This window comes from Bos mutus, chromosome 8 (assembly GCF_027580195.1).
Source record: "Bos mutus isolate GX-2022 chromosome 8, NWIPB_WYAK_1.1, whole genome shotgun sequence".
NCBI lineage: Eukaryota > Metazoa > Chordata > Mammalia > Artiodactyla > Bovidae > Bos > Bos mutus.
This window is the reverse complement of record NC_091624.1, coordinates 71,868,389-71,889,307: the sequence shown is the minus strand read 5'-3', so window position 1 is coordinate 71,889,307 and position 20,919 is coordinate 71,868,389. Positions and strand designations below refer to the sequence as shown.

At 39.4% G+C, this 20,919-nt stretch overlaps 1 protein-coding gene across 5 annotated transcripts in view; it reads left to right on the top strand.

Annotated features, from left to right (window-relative positions):
- Window positions 1-20,919, top strand: part of GLIS3 (GLIS family zinc finger 3) — a 499,055-nt gene that overhangs the window by 158,223 nt on the left and 319,913 nt on the right. For 3 of the 5 annotated variants that reach the window (XM_005896757.2, XM_070375835.1, XM_070375838.1), the window contains 2 exons: window positions 10,586-10,793; window positions 17,361-18,486. In XM_005896757.2, coding sequence (XP_005896819.1) covers window positions 10,586-10,793; window positions 17,361-18,486 — 1,334 coding nt within the window. Of the gene's footprint in view, window positions 1-9,379; window positions 9,402-10,585; window positions 10,794-17,360; window positions 18,487-20,919 lie in introns of those variants that run through there. The other 2 variants (XM_070375836.1, XM_070375837.1) reach the window with 2 other exon arrangements.

Here is a 20,919-nt window from a genome sequence, read left to right as displayed (position 1 = left end):
GACTCCCTAGAGTATATACTATACCACAGAGCAGGAGCACAAATAAATGAATACCTAGTCCACGAGCGACAAATTTATGCCAGTACTGGTATTTCAGCTTTTCAGAGTAATGGTTTGCTTATTTAACAAATGTATCTGCTCTTGTCCCATGGGATTGTTAGAAAATTGGTCCAGGGAAAAGCAGTAAAATGTGCTTACATTTCCTCTTTGGTTTTCTAGGCTAATTGTTGGTGAACTTTATTTAACACTCTTGCTTCACTAAGAGTCTCTATGGAGCAAAGCAGGTTTCAGTTAACTTGGCAAATCATTACAAGAGAGAACAGAAAGGTCAGCATAAGCACTCTGTACTAATTAGTTGATAATTGATGTACAATAGCTGACTGATGGGACTTTAGAATATAAAGTTTGGGAATGCTGTTTAATGTATCTTTACATCTTTATGAGGTGGTTTGGAGCTGTGTGTTCTTAATAACGTCTTATCAGGAGTGCCCAGTGGTGGGGAGAAAGAAGACTGAGACTTCTTGTCCAGGAATCCAGGGCACTGAGTGGCACAGAAAGCAATATGATATTTTTTAATCTCTCAGAGTATAAATACAATTCCATTTAATGCAGGGATAAAATGAAATGAGTAATGCTGGTGATTCCATACTTGGTGGCCAACATTCCTGAATACTGACTAAGGTTAGAAGAGTGTTAGTGTGAAAGTTATATTCTTTGTGGGATAAACTTGATAGATTTAAGCTGAACTCCAGGGGGCAAAGTGGTGGGACATTGCCACAATTCATGGGAATCTTAATTAATCTGGATTAGGACTTAATCTATTTATTATCTGGTAATGAGTAATTAATTTCAAACTGGAGTTACAAAAATGACCTTTATATGACCTCCTCCTTTTAATTTTTAAAATTTATTTTTCCTCCTCTTTATTTATTTTATTTTTTAATTTAAATTTATTTATTTTAATTGGAGGCTAATTACTTTACACTATTGTATTGGTTTTGCCATACATCAACATGAATCCGCCACAGGCATACACATGTTCCCCATCCTGAATCCCCCTCCCACCTCCCTCCCCATACCATCCTTCCGGGTCATCCCTGTGCACCAGCCCCAAGCATCCTGTATCGAACCTGGACTGGCAATTCGTTTCTTATATGATATTATACATGTTTCCATGACATTCCCCCAAATCATCCCACCCTCTCCCTCTCCCACAGAGTCCAAAAGACTGTTCTATACATCTGTGTCTCTTTTACTGTCTTGCATACAGGGTTGTTGTTACCATCTTTCTAAATTCCATATATATGCGTTAGTATACTGTATTGATGTTTTTCTTTCTGGCTTACTTCACTCTGTGTAATAGGCTCCAGTTTCATCCACCTCATTAGAACTGATTCAAATGTATTCTTTTTAATGGCTGAGTAATACTCCATTGTGTATATGTACCACAGCTTTCTTATCCATTCATCTGCTGATGGACATCTAGGTTGCTTCCATGTCCTGGCTATTATAAACAGTGCTGCGATGAACATTGGGGTACACGTGTCTCTTTCCCTTCTGGTTTCCTCGGTGTGTATGCCCAGCAGTGGGATTGCTGGGTCATAAGGCAGTTCTATTTCCAGTTTTTTAAGGAATCTCCACACTGTTCTCCATAGTGGCTGTACTAGTTTGCATTCCCACCAACAGTGTAAGAGGGTTCCCTTTTCTCCACACCTTCTCCAGCATTTATTGCTTGTAGACTTTTGGATCGCAGCCATTCTGACTGGCGTGCAGTGGTAACCTCATTGTGGTTTTGATTTGCACTTCTCTGATAATGAGCGATGTTGAGCATCTTTTCATGTGTTTGTTAGCCATCTGTATGTCTTCTTTGGAGAAATGTCTATTTAGTTCTTTGGCCCATTTTTTGATTGGGTCGTTTATTTTTCTGGAATTGAGCTGCAGGAGTTGCTTGTATATTTTTGAGATTAGTTGTTTGTCAGTTGCTTCATTTGCTATTATTTTCTCCCATTCTGAAAGCTGTCTTTTCACCTTGCTTATAGTTTCCTTTGTTGTGCAGAAGCTTTTAATTTTAATTAGGTCCCATTTGTTTATTTTTGCTTTTATTTCCAATATTCTGGGAGGTGGGTCATAAAGGATCCTGCTGTGATTTATGTCGGAGAGTGTTTTGCCTATGTTCTCCTCTAGGAGTTTTGTAGTTTCTGGTCTTACATTTAGATCTTTAATCCATTTTGAGTTTATTTTTGTGTATGTGACTTCCCTGGTGGCTCAGATGGTTAAGCGTCTGTCTACAATGCGGGAGACCTGAGTTCGATCCCTGGGTTGGGAAGATCCCCTGGAGAAGGAAATGGCAATCCACTCCAGTACTATTGCCTGGAAAATCCCATGGACAGAAGAGCCTGTTAGGCTACAGTCCATGGGGTTGCAAAGAGTCGGACACGACTGAGCAACTTCATTTTCATGGTGTTAGAAAGTGTTCTGCTGCTGCTGCTAAGTCGCTTCAGGCGTGTCCGACTCTGTGCAACCCCATAGATGGCAGCCCACTAGGCTCCCCCGTCCCTGGGATTCTCCAGGCAAGAACACTGGAGTGGGTTGCCATAGTGTTCTAGTTTCATTCTTTTACAAGTGGTTGACCAGTTTTCCCAGCATCACTTGTTAAAGAGATTGTCTTTTCTCTGTTGTATATTCTTGCCTCCTTTGTCAAAGATAAGGTGTCCATAGGTGCGTGGATTTATCTCTGGGCTTTCTATTTTGTTTCATTGATCTATATTTCTGTCTTTGTGCCAGTACCATGCTGTCTTGATGACTGTGACTTTATAGTAGAGCCTGAAGTTAGGCAGGTTGATTCCTCCAGTTTATTTATTTTTTAATTGATGGATAATTGTTTTACCATGTTATGTTGTTTTCTGCCATACAACAATGGGAATCAGCCATAATTATGTGTATTGCCTCCCTCCTGGCTCCCATCCCACCCCTCTAGGTCATCACAGAGCACCAGGCTGGGCTCCCTGTGTTATACAGCAGCTTCCCACTAACTGGCTGCTTTACAGATGATAGTTTAAACTTTATCTCCTAAATCTTTTATCAACCAATTATAGTATATAATATATTATATAATATGATATATTATATATAATATATAAATACAATATATAATTATATTATATATTATATATATATAATATATAATCTCTTAACTTGCTTCCCTAACCATTGCTTTCTTATGCTGTCATTTATCACCATGTGGGCTTCTCCTCATTGTTTGTCCAGCTTGTCTTTAATGTACTCTTCCATCCTTTATCCTCATCTCCACCAGATTAATCGTGGCTGAGCTTGGCTTCTACTGAGATGCACCACTATCTGTAGCACAGGGCTCCAGGTGCATGTCAGCAGGCCAAATACAGCACAGCATCTGGCTTAGCTGGTTTGAAGTGAAGCCTATGAATTTGCATTTTTGAAAAACTTCCCTGGTGACACTAATGTGCAGCCAGGTTTGGTGCCATTCAGTTCAGTTCAGTTCAGTTCAGTCTCTCAGTCATGTACGACTCTTTGCAACCCCACGAATCTCAGCACACCAGTCCTCCCTGTCCATTACCAACTCCCGGAGTTCACTCAGACTCATGTCCATTGAGTCAGTGATGCCATCCAGCCATCTCATCCTCTGTTGTCCCCTTCTCCGCCTACCCCCAATCCCTCCCAGCATCAGAGTCTTTTCCAATGAGTCAACCCTTTGCATGAGGTGGCCAAAGTACTGGAGTTTCAGCTTTAGCATCATTACTTCCAAAGAAAGCCCAGGGCTGATCTCCTTCAGAATGGACTGGTTGGATCTCCTTGCAGTCCAAGGGACTCTCAAGAGTCTTCTGCAACACCACAGTTCAAAAGCATCAATTCTTCGGCACTCAGCTTTTTTCATAGTCGAACTCTCACAACCATACATGACCACTGGAAAAACTATAGCCTTGACTAGACGGACCTTTGTTGGCAAAGTGATATCTCTGCTTTTGAATATGCTATCTAGGTTGGTCAAAACTTTCCTTCCAAGGATTAAGCATCTTTTAATTTCATGGCTGCAGTCACCATCTGCAGTGATTTTGGAGCCCCCCAAAATAAAGCCTGACACTGTTTTCACTGTTTCCCCATCTATTTCCCATGAAGTAATGCCATTGGTGAATACATAATGTCCAGTTGTTAATTCAGGCCCACCAACCTGACTCCACAAGTCCTCTATTTTCTCCCTTTTTTCTGGTGAGATCCCCTTCTTGCAGGCAACTCTGATTTCTCATTTCTTTAATACATGCCATGCCTCCTCCCTGCTGTTTCCATGTGTGCACCTTACTATCTCCTCATTCATGTGCTCATTTGTCTTTCAGTTTTAGCTTATTGTTTTCTAAAGAGTGTGCTTTTAGTATGCTACTCTTGGGTGAGTCATAGGGGAAAAAAAGCACCCTAAACAAATATATTTTGTATATTATTTGCTCCTCTCAGAGATTTATTATATGCATTTACATTTTATAATGGCTCTGAGAAGACCTGTAATAAAGGGATATGGTTAATTAGAGTTTCCCAAAGTTATTTGACTGTGGATTTGTCCATGACCTCACATAATTTGTTATCGTTGAAAACCTTTGGACTTCCTAAAAGACGTGCTTTTTTGGTTAAGATTGTTCTTCAGTGAATTATCCGGTACGTAGAGATTTCCCCCTTTTCTGAACTCCTGTCTCTGTACTTCAGTTTCATGCTTTATTCTTGTAGTCAAGTATCATTATCTGGTTGTTCCTAGGTGAGTACGTCTTATCTCTACGGAGTTATTAGCACCATGGAGGCAGGATGTTCTACTCAGTAGTCCTTTCGTCTCATAAGTTTTGTGCAGTTTTGACTGTAACATACACTAAATTTAAATGTGTTGTTCCTGAATAAGGAAGCTAGCAATTTCATTCTGATTCTCTTCTTTTGGTGTTCTTAGCCATTTACCCTTGCTTTACTAATATTTCAGAGTAACACATTACTACCACTTCATGAACACATGTGAGTATGTACATGTGTTCATGAAAGTTGTCACTGCTATATCTCTGCAGTAAAACATTACAAATTTGATAAAACACTGTATAATAAGCCTAGTATGTTTAGTATGCAAGAATTTATCTCTAGTTCCAGGGAGGAGTATGAATGAAAGCTGGGGAGAGTCTAAGAGTAAGATAAGATGGGAGTGAGGAAAGGCCTGAAGTGTGCAGTCCATCGGAGGGGGATATGTCAAGTGGAAGGTCTTGGGTTGGGAAGTATCAGCATGCAGTCCTTAGTCATTCAAGAAAAGAGGTGCTAGAAATAACAGAAAGGTACCATAAATGAGTTCTTTAATAAAATATAACTAACATTTATAATGCATAAGTCCCAGACCCTATATATATATTACCTATATTAGATCATTTAATCCTCAAAACAACTCCTTGGGGTAAGTAATAGTAGTATTAACTCCATTTAGAGCTCAGAACACTGAGGCACAGAAAGCTTGCGTAAGTTGCCCAAGGTCACACGGCCATTCAGTGGTGGAGCTAGCGTACAGATCCATGCTTTTAATTATTGTGCTGTTTGCTGTTACCTCTCTCCTCTTTTCTTTCTCCGATTTTCTACTTTTCCAACAACCTACAGCTCCCTAGTGTCTACTGATTTACCATTCCTTTCTTGAAGATCCACTTCTGCAAAATATTTCTTTGAAATTCATGATCCTGGATTGGAAAACAATTTCTCTAAAGGTTATTATTGGATAATTAGTAATATTTGAATATAAATGGTGCGTTAAATACTAGTACTATATCATTGCTAAATGTCTTAGTTTGATGATTGTGTTATGGTTACATATTTTGGGGTGAAGGGCATAATAAAACAATAATAGGCTTATATATAGCGAGAGATGGACGATGGTTAGATAGATCAACAGATGGAATTTATCAACTGATAAATTAGATAGAAGATTCATGCACTGTTCTTAGAGCTATTCTGTAGATTTGAAATGTTTTATAATGAAAGACTGGGAAGAAAACCCTGATCCTTAAAGATGGTAAAGTTATGATAATATATACTAACCCTTTCAATCCTCATAGAGCCCTATGTATTAGGGCTATTACTATTACTACTATTACTTTCCTCGGGACCTTACAGGATACTGAAGCACAGAGACTTTTAAGTACCTTGCTCAGTGTCACACAGCCAGTGGATGGGTGAGACAGACTGAAATCTTGGTATGCTTTATTTCTGTTTACAAAACACTCTGCATATGTGTTGGGTTGAACCATATAGAAATTGCTCTTATTTGATCATGTTTGACCTGTAAAGAAAGACATTTCATATGACCCAACCTGGGAGCAGGGCTGTCTTTTATAGAATGGCTGTTTTGGTGTTCCTCTTCATTGGCCACTCTTGGAATCTTGATGGGACTCTTGATGGGACTCTTGTCTGTCTTGCTCACCATTGTCTCCAGGGACTGCCCAGCTCATGGTTGGCATTTGATTAGTCAGTTGAATGAACAATAAAAACCACAAAAAGAACTGATTACTTTTCCTTACTACCTCTCATATATATGTGTCATTTATGTTCCCCCAATATCTGTGTCATTTTTAGAGGAACCAGTGAATAAACATAGATCGTTCTGAGAGATGCAGCCTCAGCAGGGGTAATTGCAACATAGTCAGCTATTTGACTTCAAGAGAACTCTTTTAACTAATGAAGATGTTAATTAAAAACACGGCCTTGCTAAGATGACCTCTCAGTTCAGGAAATGCAAATCATCTGTACTTCCCACCAACATGCAGTGATTTTGGCTAGGATGTATGTGGTACTTAGAATGCCATCCACTCTAATCCTTATTTGAGCAGTAAACGCATTTTTAAAAAACGTTGTACAGTCTCTAAAAATAAGCAGTATTTAAAAATGAAAACCAGCACACAAGTAGTTGGCACATCTGGTAGTCAGAAAAGTTCTATGGTTTGTTTTCAGGGAATGACAAGCCAAGGAACATTCAGACTTGGCCAGTTGAAAACTTTTCTTCTATCTGTGATGACACCTGGTTTTAAAAAAAATTGGCTCCAGGCTCAAAGCAGAAAGAACATTGGAAATGGGTAAAGAATTAGATAGTATCATTTACTTGTATCTTGTTTTATGCAGGGAATTACAAAGAACTGTTTTCTTCTTACTTCAAGAAAGAATGCAGGGAAAAAAGTGATGACAGGCATGAACAATAATAACAACAGCTGCAACAAAAATCACAACCAACATCAATTCAGTACCTACTATGTGCTAGGCAATGTGTGGAGTCCTTGGTGTGTATAATTAATACTAGATGCACAACAACCTTATGAAGTAGTGTTCCATTTCCATTTTACAAATGAGAAGACATAGACATAGAGATAAACACACATATTTAAGTAATTTGTCCGAGTCACACAACCATCCTGGGTTTTGGGTTTCCAAGCAGGCTGTCTCCAGAGCCCAAACTACAATACACTAGACAATTGTGAGCAACTTGGAGGTATTCATTCTGTCCAGAATTATGAAAAAAATTGAAGTTAGATGCTTGCATTGAGCACAGTGGTTCTTGGTCAAAGTGTTACTTGTCTCCACGTGTGAGAGTGATGATGCCATTTTCCAGAACATTCTTAAAGCTGCTCCACAAATATAATATGTTTCTAAGAAATTTAGCTTCATGGACACTGAATGTAATACCTGTCAGAAGTTGTCACTCCTCTATGGTTAGATACAGCTCAAGTTGACTAGTGAATTCAGGAGTAGGAGGTGTTATTGTGAAAATGATGGAGACACTGGGGAGGGGAGGACTAATGTTTCTTTATTACAGTCAGAGAAAAAGTACTATGAATGTGAGAATCCAGGGTATAGGGTTACCAGGGCAGCCTTGACCACTGTCAAATTCTAGCCTAGGAAGATGGATTTATAATTACTACTTCCACAGTTTCATTTTCCATCCATACCTCTCATTAGGCACACTGTGGAGAAATATCAAAGGACTGACTTAGTTGGAGTCTGTTTTTGAAAAATGGCACGGTTTTAAACAAGAAGACCAGGAAGACTTTAGTGGAAATAATGTCTCAGTATTTAATATCATATATTAAAATCTTTTATTTTCATTCTTTCTTAGCTTCATTGACAGACTTTATTGTGTACTGTACAGGCCTTAGGCTAGGTGCTAAAGAAGCAGTGATATCTCAAGCAAGAGCTTTGTCTCTAAAAAGCAATCAAGTATAAATGGATGACAGTCATGTAAACATTTCAGTTCCCTGAAGGTGCTGAGGCAAATTTGTTCTAAAAGACTGTGGGGGAACGAAAAGAAGAATTGATTAGAGTTGCCCAGCTGGTAGTGTGTGAAGGGAGTCATAGGGAAGATGATCCTTGAAGAGAGAGGCTGATCACTAGGTAGACAAATTAGGGTAAGGCTGTACCTAGCAGAGAGAAAAGTGTGAGCAAGAGAAGCGTAAAAATAATTTTTTCAGCAATCTTATTGGTATTTATTCTAAGGTGTGCATTATTTTCACATCAGAGTATCTGTGAAATAGAAACACCATGTACCAGTTTGATGTTTTTACTGATATATGAAATAATGGTATGACTTATATGGCATCTAAGATTTGATGAAATGATGTATTAATATGCTTTGGCACCAAATAGCATTTCTTGGGTATGCTGTCCCAGCTGCTAATATGTCTTTGTTTTAGAGGTAGATATTAATACCTTTTTATTGTGAAGGAAACAGGCATGAAATGAGTGAGTTCCTTAAATATATGACACTGAATTGGACAGAATACCTGACATCTAATATTGCTTTTAGTAGCAGTGGCTTGTAGGGATGGAACCTGGGGATGGAATTCAAGTGTCTTATATACTGGACATTGCCTTTTTCCAAGGTAAAAAGGGAGTTTGAAAATCAAATTGCATGTAGCTTGTTGGAATTTAAAAAGATATTAAGCTTATGATCATTGCACAAAAATGTACCCACTCTCTTGGTATCAAGATGAAACCCTGATGGTACAGTGTTATATGAACTATGAAAATAGAGAGACTATCTATGACTGATGTTTCAAGACACAAGAAGATGCGTCAGATATAAGCAGCAGGGAGAGGGGTAGGTTCTGGTTTGTGTATCTGGAAAAAATTAGGAGATATTTCTGTAGGATCTTGAAAAGTATCCAAGGAAGGAACAAAGCATCCAGCACCTAAACTTAAACACACAGGGGCCTTGAAAATGCACTCTCATAGAATTTGTTTCTGCTCTGTCAGTAAATCCCTGTGTGACCTTGGGCAAGTCAGTTACCACTTGGATTTTAGCTTCCCAGAGGCCTGGACTGGAGAAGGCTTCCTGCTTGCTAAAGATGCTGAGACTCTCCTAGCACTTTGGAGATGTGAGTTCATTGATGAGAGTGTTAGTGATTATGCTAAGGTCTTGTTTATCCTTAGTTTTGTGGGCTCTTGGAAGAGAATGTTACAAAAGATGGAAAAGTCTTTTTTTTTTGCTATTAATTTTTAAAAAGACAAAATAAAATATTATATTCTCTAAAGCTAAGTAAGGAAGGTTACTGTGATGCTTTTCTACTACTTTGATCCCAAATATATCAATGGGAAAGATGAGGAATTTGGTGAGAAAACTTTAGAGCCTAACTTGCCAGAAAACCTAGGATCATATTTCTTTTCATTTACCAGAAATGGGAACTGAGACTTGACCAAGTAGTTTGCAAAAAATGTTTGAAAAAGTATATCCATGTAAAAAGAATGTCTAGAATGATTCAATGACTATTATTATTTTTTTTAAATGAGTCATGGCAGTGTTTACCTTTCTCCTCTTTGCTTTTCACTTTTCCGTAACGGCACAGATTCTTGAGGGTTTCTTTCTTTTTTTTTTTTTTTCCCTTCTGGTTATGTACCAAATTTTTACTACATTCAAAGATTGTTGCTAATGAAATGAAAAATCTATGTCAAATTTGGTTAACATACTACTTTTAAAATAATGTTTTAAGGCTGTCTCATCCTGATTTTTTAAAAAATTGGGTATATGTCCAATGGCAATATATCAGGGTGAAGAGGAAAAATAAAGATTGGAGAGACACAGCCAGACTATATCCTTTTAAAGAGGCTTTTTGGAAGGCCAGACTTGAATGAAGTGAACCAGTTAAACAAGTTTTTGTCAGTAGTGTCAACTTTCCTTGCTGGGCAATTTAAGATGTTAACTATTTTGGAAAATACATGGTTTGATATAAGTAATCCCACCTACTTACCACCTTAACCCTTTAGGTAAAGAGATGATAAAATATGATTCTTAATATAACTGGACACTTGAATGTAGAAGGAGCAAAATGTAAGCATATTTTGTATGAGTGGTGATTATAGAAGGGTTTCTATTGTAGCATTATGGATTTTTCATTGGAATTACAGAAAGCTTTTTGGTATCACTAATACTGAAAAAAAAAAAAAAAAAGATGATCTAAGGACTGTCTTTAAAGATGAGTCCTGATGTAAGTTTGCACATATGTGTATTTACTGATTTCTGATGTAAGGGACATGGAAGCTAACCTGATTCATTTGTTTTTAGGGGCTCTTGGCTTTGGGCCTCAGTGCAAGTCCATTGGAAAAGGCAGCTGCAACAATCTAGTGGTCACCAGCAGTCCCATGATGGTTCAGCGACTGGGACCCATTTCACCTCCAGCAAGCCAGGTCTCTACAGCATGCAACCAGATCAGTCCTAGCTTACAGAGGGCAATGAATGCAGCCAACCTGAATATACCTCCTTCAGATACCAGGTCTCAAATTACTTTTTTTTCCCCCTTCTTATGTTATAATCACACCCATGAGTGTTTTCCCTTTTCTTCCTGAACACGTGCCCACACAACACACATACAGACACACTCATTCTCTCTCTCACTCACTCAAGCAGCTCTTTTACTTTGAGCTTTGTAGGGGAAGGTGTATAAAAACTGTGTGTGCCATAATACCATCTTAACTGGGAAGAATGATTTAGTACTTTCTGTCATAACGTGTGAGTGAAATTAATGCCAACCTTGAGATTTTGGGGCCTCAGTGACTAAATGTGTGCATGTTAAGTCGCTTCAGTCATGTCCTACTCTTTGTGACCCTATGGACTGTAGCCCGCCAGGCTCCTCTGCCCATGGATTCTCCAGGCAAGAATACTGGAGTGGGTTGCCACGCCCTCCTCCAGGGGATCTTCCCCACCCAGGGACTGAACCTGCATTCTCTTACGTTTCCTACATTAGCAGGTGGGTTCCTTACCACCAGCACTACCTGAGAAGCCCCAGTGACTAAATAAATACCAGTATATTAATATTTTGATTCCTGGTAAAGGTCACATCATGGCCTGGAAAGATAAGATGTTCCATGTACATCTGTCTTAGCTGCTCGTTTTTCAGTGTTCATGTTGCAGTGTCCTAAGGTTGCTTTACAGTCTGTTTTGTCTGTCCATCCACCCATTCACTTGTCTAACCAAGTATTTTAAATATCTATGTTCTGCATAATACAATAGTCGAAGTTTAGGGAGATAGTTGAAAAGTTAAAGATAGAAATTGTGACTTTTCAGACTTTATGATGTATCTGGGAAGACGTACTCTCATGTGTGAGTTACATAACATTTCAACACAATGCCTGATTAGGTGCTGAAATAAGTAGGTTCAATAAATGCCATATATCTATCTCATGGGAGATAATTAAATAGGGAAATTATCTCAGACAGATTTTTATAGCTCTCAAGGTTGATATTACAGGCTACATAAAACCAAAATACTCTGCAATGTGTAAGGTCTATTTCTATGTTTGAAATGAATTATTTCATCTTTTACAAGTAGTCTTCTTGGAGAAATACAATCCAAAGTTTTTGCCTGCGTCCTGGATCTGCTGTAACTGTGATTTTGCAAAGGAATTGGACCTCTGTTCCGTGGACCTCTGTACCCTTCTTTGGGGACTGGAATCTGCTGAGATGCCTTGCAGTTCTGGGTTCTATTTCTTCCTCTTCTTCCTCCCCTTCCATCTTCTTTTCTTCTTCTTTCTCCCTCTTGTGTCTCTGCACTGTCCTAGCTGCTATTCAAGACTCTGAAATCACAGTTCCTGGATGATTTTTTATGCCAATTTTTTTAATGAGATGGGAATGTGTTTTTTCACCTGAGATTTTTGTGTGTGTGATGGAAAGCTGCTTCTGTCATTTTCCTGTTGATGATTATGCCTTGAGGGACTCTTCAGACTTGCTGAGTATTGCATGTAAAATTAACTGTACTCATGGGGTAGGTGTCATTGGGAAGTCTTCAGCTTCCTGTCTGTGGCAAGTCCAGTCCATGCCTTGAAGGCAGAAAGTCATAATTAATGGAGAAACTAAAGGTAGGCAGGGCACAGGCTGCTCCAACCATGCATGTATCTAGTGCAGTCCCTTTCATGGGTCGAGCAGGGAAGGGTCATTATCTCAGTGTTCTCTAGCATCTTTGATTCCTTAGCATAAATTTTTATACTTAAAAGACAACATCTTAGAGATGCATTAACATATGTTTTAACTATGTATTCTGTGAGTCCTTCTGTGGAAATAATTTTTTTGCAGGATGAACAAAGAAACAGGAGTTGGGAAAGAGCTTGGTAAAATATCAAATTCACTTTTAGCAGTTTGGAAAGGTTGCATTTGTTTGTGATACTTAAACTGGTTTGTGTATTCCATAAGAGGAGAGAGAGGATAGGAGGCAACAGTTAAACCTGAAGGCACTTTGCTATCTAGAGATAAAGATAGGATGGAGAGAGCATCAGCTTTGTGTTTTATCTATTGGGAGCATGCCCAAGGGTGGGGGGGTGCGGCGAGGAGGAGGAGTTGGGATGGTCAGGCTGGGTGGAAGTTTAAACTGTTCAATCTGAGTGATGATTGTCCTATAAAAAACTGTCAAGTTTATTACTGTTTTTCCTGATTATCTATGTAATTCTTACTAATTGTAGAAGATGTGGAAAACTGTGGACAAGCACCAGACAGTATATGATAGTCATCCTGAATCGCATCACTCACAGGCAACCATGGGTGAAATTTTGACATATATCCTTCTTCTTGTTGTTTAGTCACTAAGTCGTGTCCAACTCTTTTTCGACCCCCTGGACTGTAGCCCACCAGGCTCCTCTGTCCATGGGATTTTCCAGACAAGAATACTGGAGCGGGTTGCCATTTCTTTCTCCAGGGGATCTTCCTGACCCAGAGATGGAACCTGCAGCTCCTGCATTGCAGGCGGATTCTGTTGAGCCACCAGTAGGCAAACATATACATCATAGTGACCTACACAGTATTATATTTATTTTTTTCAGTTAATATAACCAATTTCCTTTGTCATAATCTTTTGTGATTAAAAAAAATCTTTATCATCATATAATGATTTCTTCCTGCCCAAGATTCCATTTTATTAAAAAGTATATAAATAAAGCTCTAATTTTTATCAGTCTTTTTTAACTGGGCATTTGTTTCCGTTTATTTCAGTATTATAAGTAATACTTTATTGGATCAATTTTGTAACTCTTTCGTTGCATATCTCTTTTTCATGACATATATATGTATATATATGTATACATATAGATATATAGTCATTTTCTTGTGCCCCTTTTTGAGGAATTCCTTGTTGTAAGTATTTCTTTTGAACCCTTTGGCTTGGTCATCACACCTCTTATGGCCCCAGTAGAGTTACTGAGCTCTTGCTTCACCAGCCATCCTAACCTATTTCACTGATGATTTCTTAAGTTTTTCATATTGCTTGCATTTTGTTTGAGTTATATTTCTTTCACATATAGCTTCAAATTAACTGGTCCCAGGAAATAACATGCTTAGGATTAGATGAACATCCAGAAATGGAGATTTCTCTCAGTATGGTGATAGAACCACAGCTCTTTGTCACTTTCTTCCCCATAGGCCTGGTGTGGGTAGCAGCAGGGATTATAGAAAAGAAGTTTTTGGAATCCTTCTCAATCATTCAACATATTGTTTCAGAAAGAAAACAGAAAATGTGGGTTCCATTTATAGCTTGTGTGACTTTAAGTCTCTTATACCAGATCTTTTAATCAAGATGAGCATTACGGACCATGTGTTGGGTATGATATGGGGAAAACAACAGAGGATATATCTGATCCAACTAAGTGACTGTTTATCAAATCTGCTGCTTTGTTTGTACTTATTTAAGGATTCTTGGCCCCCCTCCCCTTTTTTTTTTTTTTTTGCATCATTGGGAGGAATTTCACAGAATCTTGGTTTTATTCTTTGTAAAACAGAGGTTATTTTAAAATTCCAATTTGCTTACTTCACAGGCTGTATTAAGTGGAATAATATATAGGGAAAATACTTTGTAAGTTAAAAATGGTTATCATTATATTAATTTACTCACCTTAATCAACACTTTTTTGGGGGGGGCAAACTTCATCTAACACTCTGGTGGGTACTGGCAGAGATAAAAATAATACCTTTTATTGGAGGTCTTTGAATTTTATTGAGGAAGACAACACTCACAGATGCCTGAAGTTAGCTATGTTAAAGGTTCAATATAGACAGAATATAATTTTTCTGGAAAGAGAGCTTTTACTGAGAGCTACTATGTTTGGGGCAGGTTTCATGGATTAGAATTTTGAAATATTAAAAGATCTGGGTAATTGCTCAGAAGAGAGGTGGGTTGCTAGGCAAAGGCCATTTGTTGGAAGTTTTGTTCTTATTAAGTGTTCAAGAAGAGAGCTCTCCATTCATATTATTGCCTTAGTGAATAGGACATAGAATTGCTTTCTGAAAAAATTTTGATAACTGTCTTAGAACACTGAGATATCTAAGGACTTAAGGAATGTGCCTGCATGGAATTATGCTCAAATTTAAATCAAGTCATATTTAGGTGTATTTTAAGAAAAATAAGGAACAGCTCTTAACAATGGAACAAATGAACATGTCTTACTATAGGCAGCCCTCAAACCAAATAGTATAATTTCAAATGCAAAACATATACAGGTGTGTAAAATACTTCCTACCTGCTATTCACCGCTTGACTGGTTTGATCTCCTTTCTTGATCTCTCAAACCAGTCAATCCTAAAGGAAATCAACCCTGAATATTCATTGGAAGGACTGATGCTGAAGCTGAAGCTCCAGTACTTTGGCCACCTGATGCAAAAATCTGATTCACTGGAAAAGACCCTGATGCTAGGAAAGATTGAAGGCAATAGGAAAAGGGGGTGACAGAGGATGAGATGGTTAGATAGCATCACCCACTCAATGGACATGAATTTGAGCCAACTCCGGGAGATAGTAAGGGACAGGGAAGCCCTGCACGCTGCAGCCCGTGGGGTTACAAAGAGTCGGACACCGAGTGACTGAACAAATTCACTGCTTACAAATCTGAAATGCTCTGGTATGACAGTGACCAGGCAAATGTACCATTTAAGAATGTTATATAAACCACCTCAACCTCAGGGTGTAAAGCAAAGTCAGTTGTCTTTGCCTTATATATGACATGACTACTGATTTGACTTGGGTCTGAAAGCAATTCCTGAATCTCCCTGGGGAAAGGACTAAAAGGCCCTTGACATCCTATCACCAGGAGTTATCTGCAGGGAGAGCTACATGCTGTGGGTATGCTGAGAAAATAATTGAAAGCATTCATGGGGAATTAAAAAGCAGATGGTTCAGAAACTACTTTGGGACTTGCAAAGGACTTCAGCCCAAATATAAGGATCTGGACAGAGAAAAGAAAATCTGTGTTAGGGGCAACTGGACTTAAATTCTTGCTGTGTTTTTCAATGGTAAACATTACTTCACTGGATGAAAACACCAGATTGACAATGGTGTAATCTCTCACCTAATACTGTGCATTTCAGAGTCGAGATGTTTTCTTGCTAATCTCATGCTTGTAGGAAACAGTGTTCCTGGCTTCCATTTTGTGAAAAGAAGTAAGAGGAACAGATGGGATGAGAATACTTCTATTTTCCCTCAGTTCTTTTGCAACAGGTTGCTTTATAACAGCTGGAAGTAGTAAGTGGGCTCATCCTGGGAAAGACAGACATTCTATACAATATTTAAATTTTTTTGTCAGAAAAAAGACTGTAAAAAGCCAATAAAAGCACATATTAAAAAGCTGGCTTTTTAATATACACTATTCTGAGTTGGAAATGGCAACCCACTCCAGTATTCTTGCCTGGAGAATCCCATGGACGGAGAAGCCTGGTAGGCTGCAGTCCATGGGGTCGCACAGAGTCGGACACGACTGAAGCGACTTAGCAGTAGCAGCATTCTGAGTTGGGAGTATGGTGAATTGTGTCTAGCCTCTTTGGGACAATGTTTCCATCCAAAAGGCATAGCTTTTCTCTTCAGTGAGTTTTAAAGTGATGATATCATGATTAAAGCAAAATGAATTTTAAAGTGGCTAGACTACAACACAAAGCATTTTGATATTCAGGTAAATGTTGTGACATGTGAGGCATGTTTTGTAAAGGGTAAGAAGGACAGGAGGAGAATTGTTGCTACAGTAATTAAAGCAGATGCTTTGTTCTCAGTGCAAATCTGCTCTGATTTGAGGACAGCAGCTCATGGAAGATCCAAAACTGCAGGTGTAATTAAAACCTTGCATGACCCACATGCAGAATTCCAAATATGACTTGACTTCAGGTTGTCACTCCTTTATATATTACAGCTGTATTTTATATATAATTTTTATTTCTGAGTTAATTTGATGTTGTGACTGACTGCTGACTACTTATAGTGTGAATTGCTGTCTTTTATAGAAATATGTATAATTCCTTGATATCAGTAGAACAAATTTGTGAAAGTATTATTAAATCCTCTGGATGACCCTTTGACTTTGATTTACTTTTTTTTCCCCCCAAATTAAGCATTGGTTTATATTTTACCTTACCAAACAGATTTCATTCAAAGGCTGGGACTCTGTTTAGACTTGTATTCCTAACAATGCCTATTTGTAGTGTGTTGCACATAGTAGGTACTTAATAAATACTTGTTTATTTGGTTTTCAATAATTATTCCTAGGTCTCTAATTTTTCTCTGTCGTAAAAAAGATATATAAAAATATAGCAAGGACTATTTATTATCATTGAAGTGTTAGATTATTTATAACAATAGATCTTTGTTTTATTATTCCAATAAGCATTAGCCTTTGTTTTTCATCTTGGTAAAATGTTATGTACCTGGAACTAAAAGTCTTGGGCTTTATCTTAGCCAAAGAATGTGTGTTTAGCTGAGAATGCAATTAGGGGAAGTACTTAACAGATTGTCAGTGCAATATTCTTTTAGTATTAAGCAATCCATATCCTGCTAAAATGTTTGTCTTTTTTTTCCCCCCTCTTCCGGCTGCTGTTCCAGGTCCCTTATTTCACGAGAGTCTTTGGCCTCCTCAAATTTGAGTCTGACAGAAAGTCAGTCGACCTTGAACGTGAAACAAGAGTGGTCGCACGGCTATAGGGCTCTCCCTTCGCTCTCCTCGAACCACAACTCTCAGAATGGCACTGATCTAGGGGACCTAATTAGCCTTCCTCCTGGGACATCCATGTCCAGCAACAGTGTCTCTAACTCATTGCCACCCTACCTTTTCGGTATGGAAAATAGCCACTCTCCTTACCCCAGTCCCCGACACTCTTCAGCCAGGTCCCACTCGGCCCGCTCCAAGAAGAGAGCACTGTCCTTGTCCCCGTTGTCCGATGGCATCGGGATAGACTTCAATACCATCATCCGCACCTCGCCCACATCCTTGGTCGCCTACATCAACGGTTCGAGGGCTTCCCCCGCCAACATGTCTCCACAGCCTGAGGTCTACGGGCATTTCCTGGGAGTGCGAGGCAGCTGTATTCCCCAGCCGTGCTCAATGCCAAGCAGCCAAAAGGGTGTGCGGGTGGCCAGCGGCGGCCTAGCTCTCCCGGCCTACGATGAGGACGGTGCACTGGAGTATGAGCGCATGCAGCAGCTGGAGCACGGCGGCCTCCAACCCGGCCTGGTCAACAACATGGTGGTGCAGCACGGCCTGCCGGACCCTGCCGGCCACGCGGCCGGCCTGCTGAAGACGGAGCGCCTGGATGACTTCCCTGGCGGCGTCCTGGACCTGCCCCCCGCACCCTCTCTGCCTCCTCTGCCACCGCCGCCCCAGCCCCAAGGCCCCCCGCCACCCTATCATGCCCACCCGCATCTGCATCACCCAGAGCTGGTCCACCAGGCCCAGCCGCTGGCCCTGCCTCAGGCCGCCCTGGAGGAGGATGGGGAGATGGATGACGTTGGGGGCAAGCACTGCTGTCGCTGGATTGACTGCAGTGCCTTGTATGACCAGCAGGAGGAACTTGTGCGGCACATCGAGAAGGTTCATATAGACCAGCGCAAAGGGGAAGACTTCACTTGTTTCTGGGCCGGTTGTCCTCGAAGGTACAAGCCATTTAATGCCCGCTATAAACTGTTGATCCACATGAGAGTTCACTCGGGGGAAAAGCCCAACAAGTGTTCGGTGAGTCTGCTAAAGCCCCCTGGAGCCATTGGAGGTGTATGTGGTTTTCCAAACTCTACCACAAGTTGGGGAGTGTTTTCTTTTATGGAGGTTGGGTGCTGGAGGTCTAGGTATCCATGAGATTTGACTCCTCTTCAGCCTGAGGAAGGGGAAAGTTTGTTTAATTATTAATGGCTGGGGTATCTCTCCACTTTAGATTCTCTTCTGCAAATGTATATGATCAGGGGAGGTTCATCTGCCACTGTCCAAAATCTTAGAAAATTGATTCCCATCAGGCACCAACTTAAAGTTGCTGAAATGTGCAGGGCAGAGAAACACACACCACACCACCAGCAAGCTTTAGCTCTTTTCCAAAGTAAATATTCAGTGACTTCCCCTTCCCTGCAATAACTGGGTGAGTATTAGGGTTAGAGTGATGGTTCTGATATTTGGAAAGGAACTCACACTTAGCAACTTGGCTAGTAAAAATGTTGCTGCATACACCCACGGGCCTGCACACTGCACACTCCAAGGTTGTGAGACTAGTTAATGATTTATAGCCAGCATTAAAACACTCAGGGATACCACAGGAGCAGAATCTGACTCGATCTCCCTGAACTTTAAGGAGAGGAAATCGGGTGAAAATGTATAAAGAGAAAGAACCCAGAGGGGACTGTGCCTTTGGTGTTGAAAGAAGTTGGCATGGTGTCTTTCTCCCCATCTCCCCCTTTCACAGCATCAATCCTGGAACTATCTCTCTTTGCAAAATTTGCTATTTTTGAATAATATAACTTTTAAATGGTTACACAGTCATTTCACACCTAACAGAAACCCTCTGGGTTTACAAGCCGGACATCACACTTGGGATCACAGGGTGGCTTTGCACAATCTCAGACAGTTCGCTTAACTCTTGGAAAAAGAAGAGCATGTGTTTTATGTTAGTCCAGATGGACAAGAATATTTCTTTTAGAGTTAACAATCTGAGAATTGTAGGTATTTCCTGGATATTGAATATGTTGTAGGTCACTTAATGTGTGAAATATATATATATATGATTTTGAAAAGGAACTTATTTAGATGGTGGCCCCACAGCCAGAGTCCCTTCTTTTTGTAGTATGTCTTGATAATAAAGAATCCGGCCCATGTTTGTCATGTTAATGTTTGATTATAGATTGGCCAAGTTGTCAGATTCGTGTAAAAACAAACCAAACAGGTGGTAGTTGTAAGGCAAGTATTAGAAGCAATTTTTTCACCATCCAGTAGGTACTTTTGAAAAGGTTTTAAGAATTTCTGGAGGAATGAAATTGCATTTCTTGTCGTTACATTATGCCCCATGTTATGATTTTTCTTAAGGAAAACTTGAAGCTGATATATTGTAAGAATGCCAGGTTATATGACTGAAAAGAATAATTGCATTCCAGCCAACAAAACCTTACTCTGTTCTGCATTAAAAATGCCAGAAAGAGACAAGCAATTGAAGGCAATTCCATTTACTCTGTTTGGAACACACTGGCCTGTTGCAGGCAAGAGAGACATTCAGTCTCTGAAGGAAAACAGTCCAACCTTTTAGTTCTGACTAATCCTGGCTGAAAATAGTTTGCTGGATTTGGCTTTACTGAAATAAACATAAAGGCTTGAATTATCCCCCCAAAATTATTTTTTGCATTGCAAAATTAATTTTTGTGCAATAGGATTTCCCTATTTTCCCACTGTTCCCAGATTTTGAAAAAACGTATAACTTTGTAAAGTTGACTTTTGCTAAAGTGCATGATGACTATTAAAAATAGAAATGCTTCAATGAAAGAATAAGCTGAGAGGTGAATGTTTGTAGCATCTGCCTAGTTTTTCATGATATTATTCAAGATGGGTATGGGAAATGATTACTCTCTCTCCCCTGGTCTGCCCACCCCCACTGCTAGATGAAATCTTTGCAAAATTTAGATTGCTAGATTTAATAGCATATCAGATCAAGGCCCACAAAGCATTAACTTACATGTTATAGTGCAAATGTATTAGTACAGGGTTTCTTAGGGGCTGACTAATGTTGTAGCTCTCATCTTGGGACTATATATTTTTAGCAGGGAGACATCCATTTTCCCATAAAACATACATATCATGAGCATTCTGTCTTCTGAAAACTGTTATGTTGCTACATGTCATCTGCTTGATTTGTAAGGTTGTAGTTAACTGGTAGCAAATAATTTTGCTCTGAAAGTTTAGTAATCCTCTCAAGTTGTAGCCCATGGAGAGAAGACATATTGTGTGTAATGTGGATGCACATCTGAAAAAGATGCATGTTTCTGCCTTTTGCAAAACCAGTCTTTGCACTCTCAGAATCCAAACAGAAAGAACTATTAAAACTCATCTGTTTCATCTCTCACGTTTTAGAAACTGATAGTAGTTGATTCAAAGCTCAAGATCTTTGCCAAGTGAAATGACCACGTTCTTCTTTTG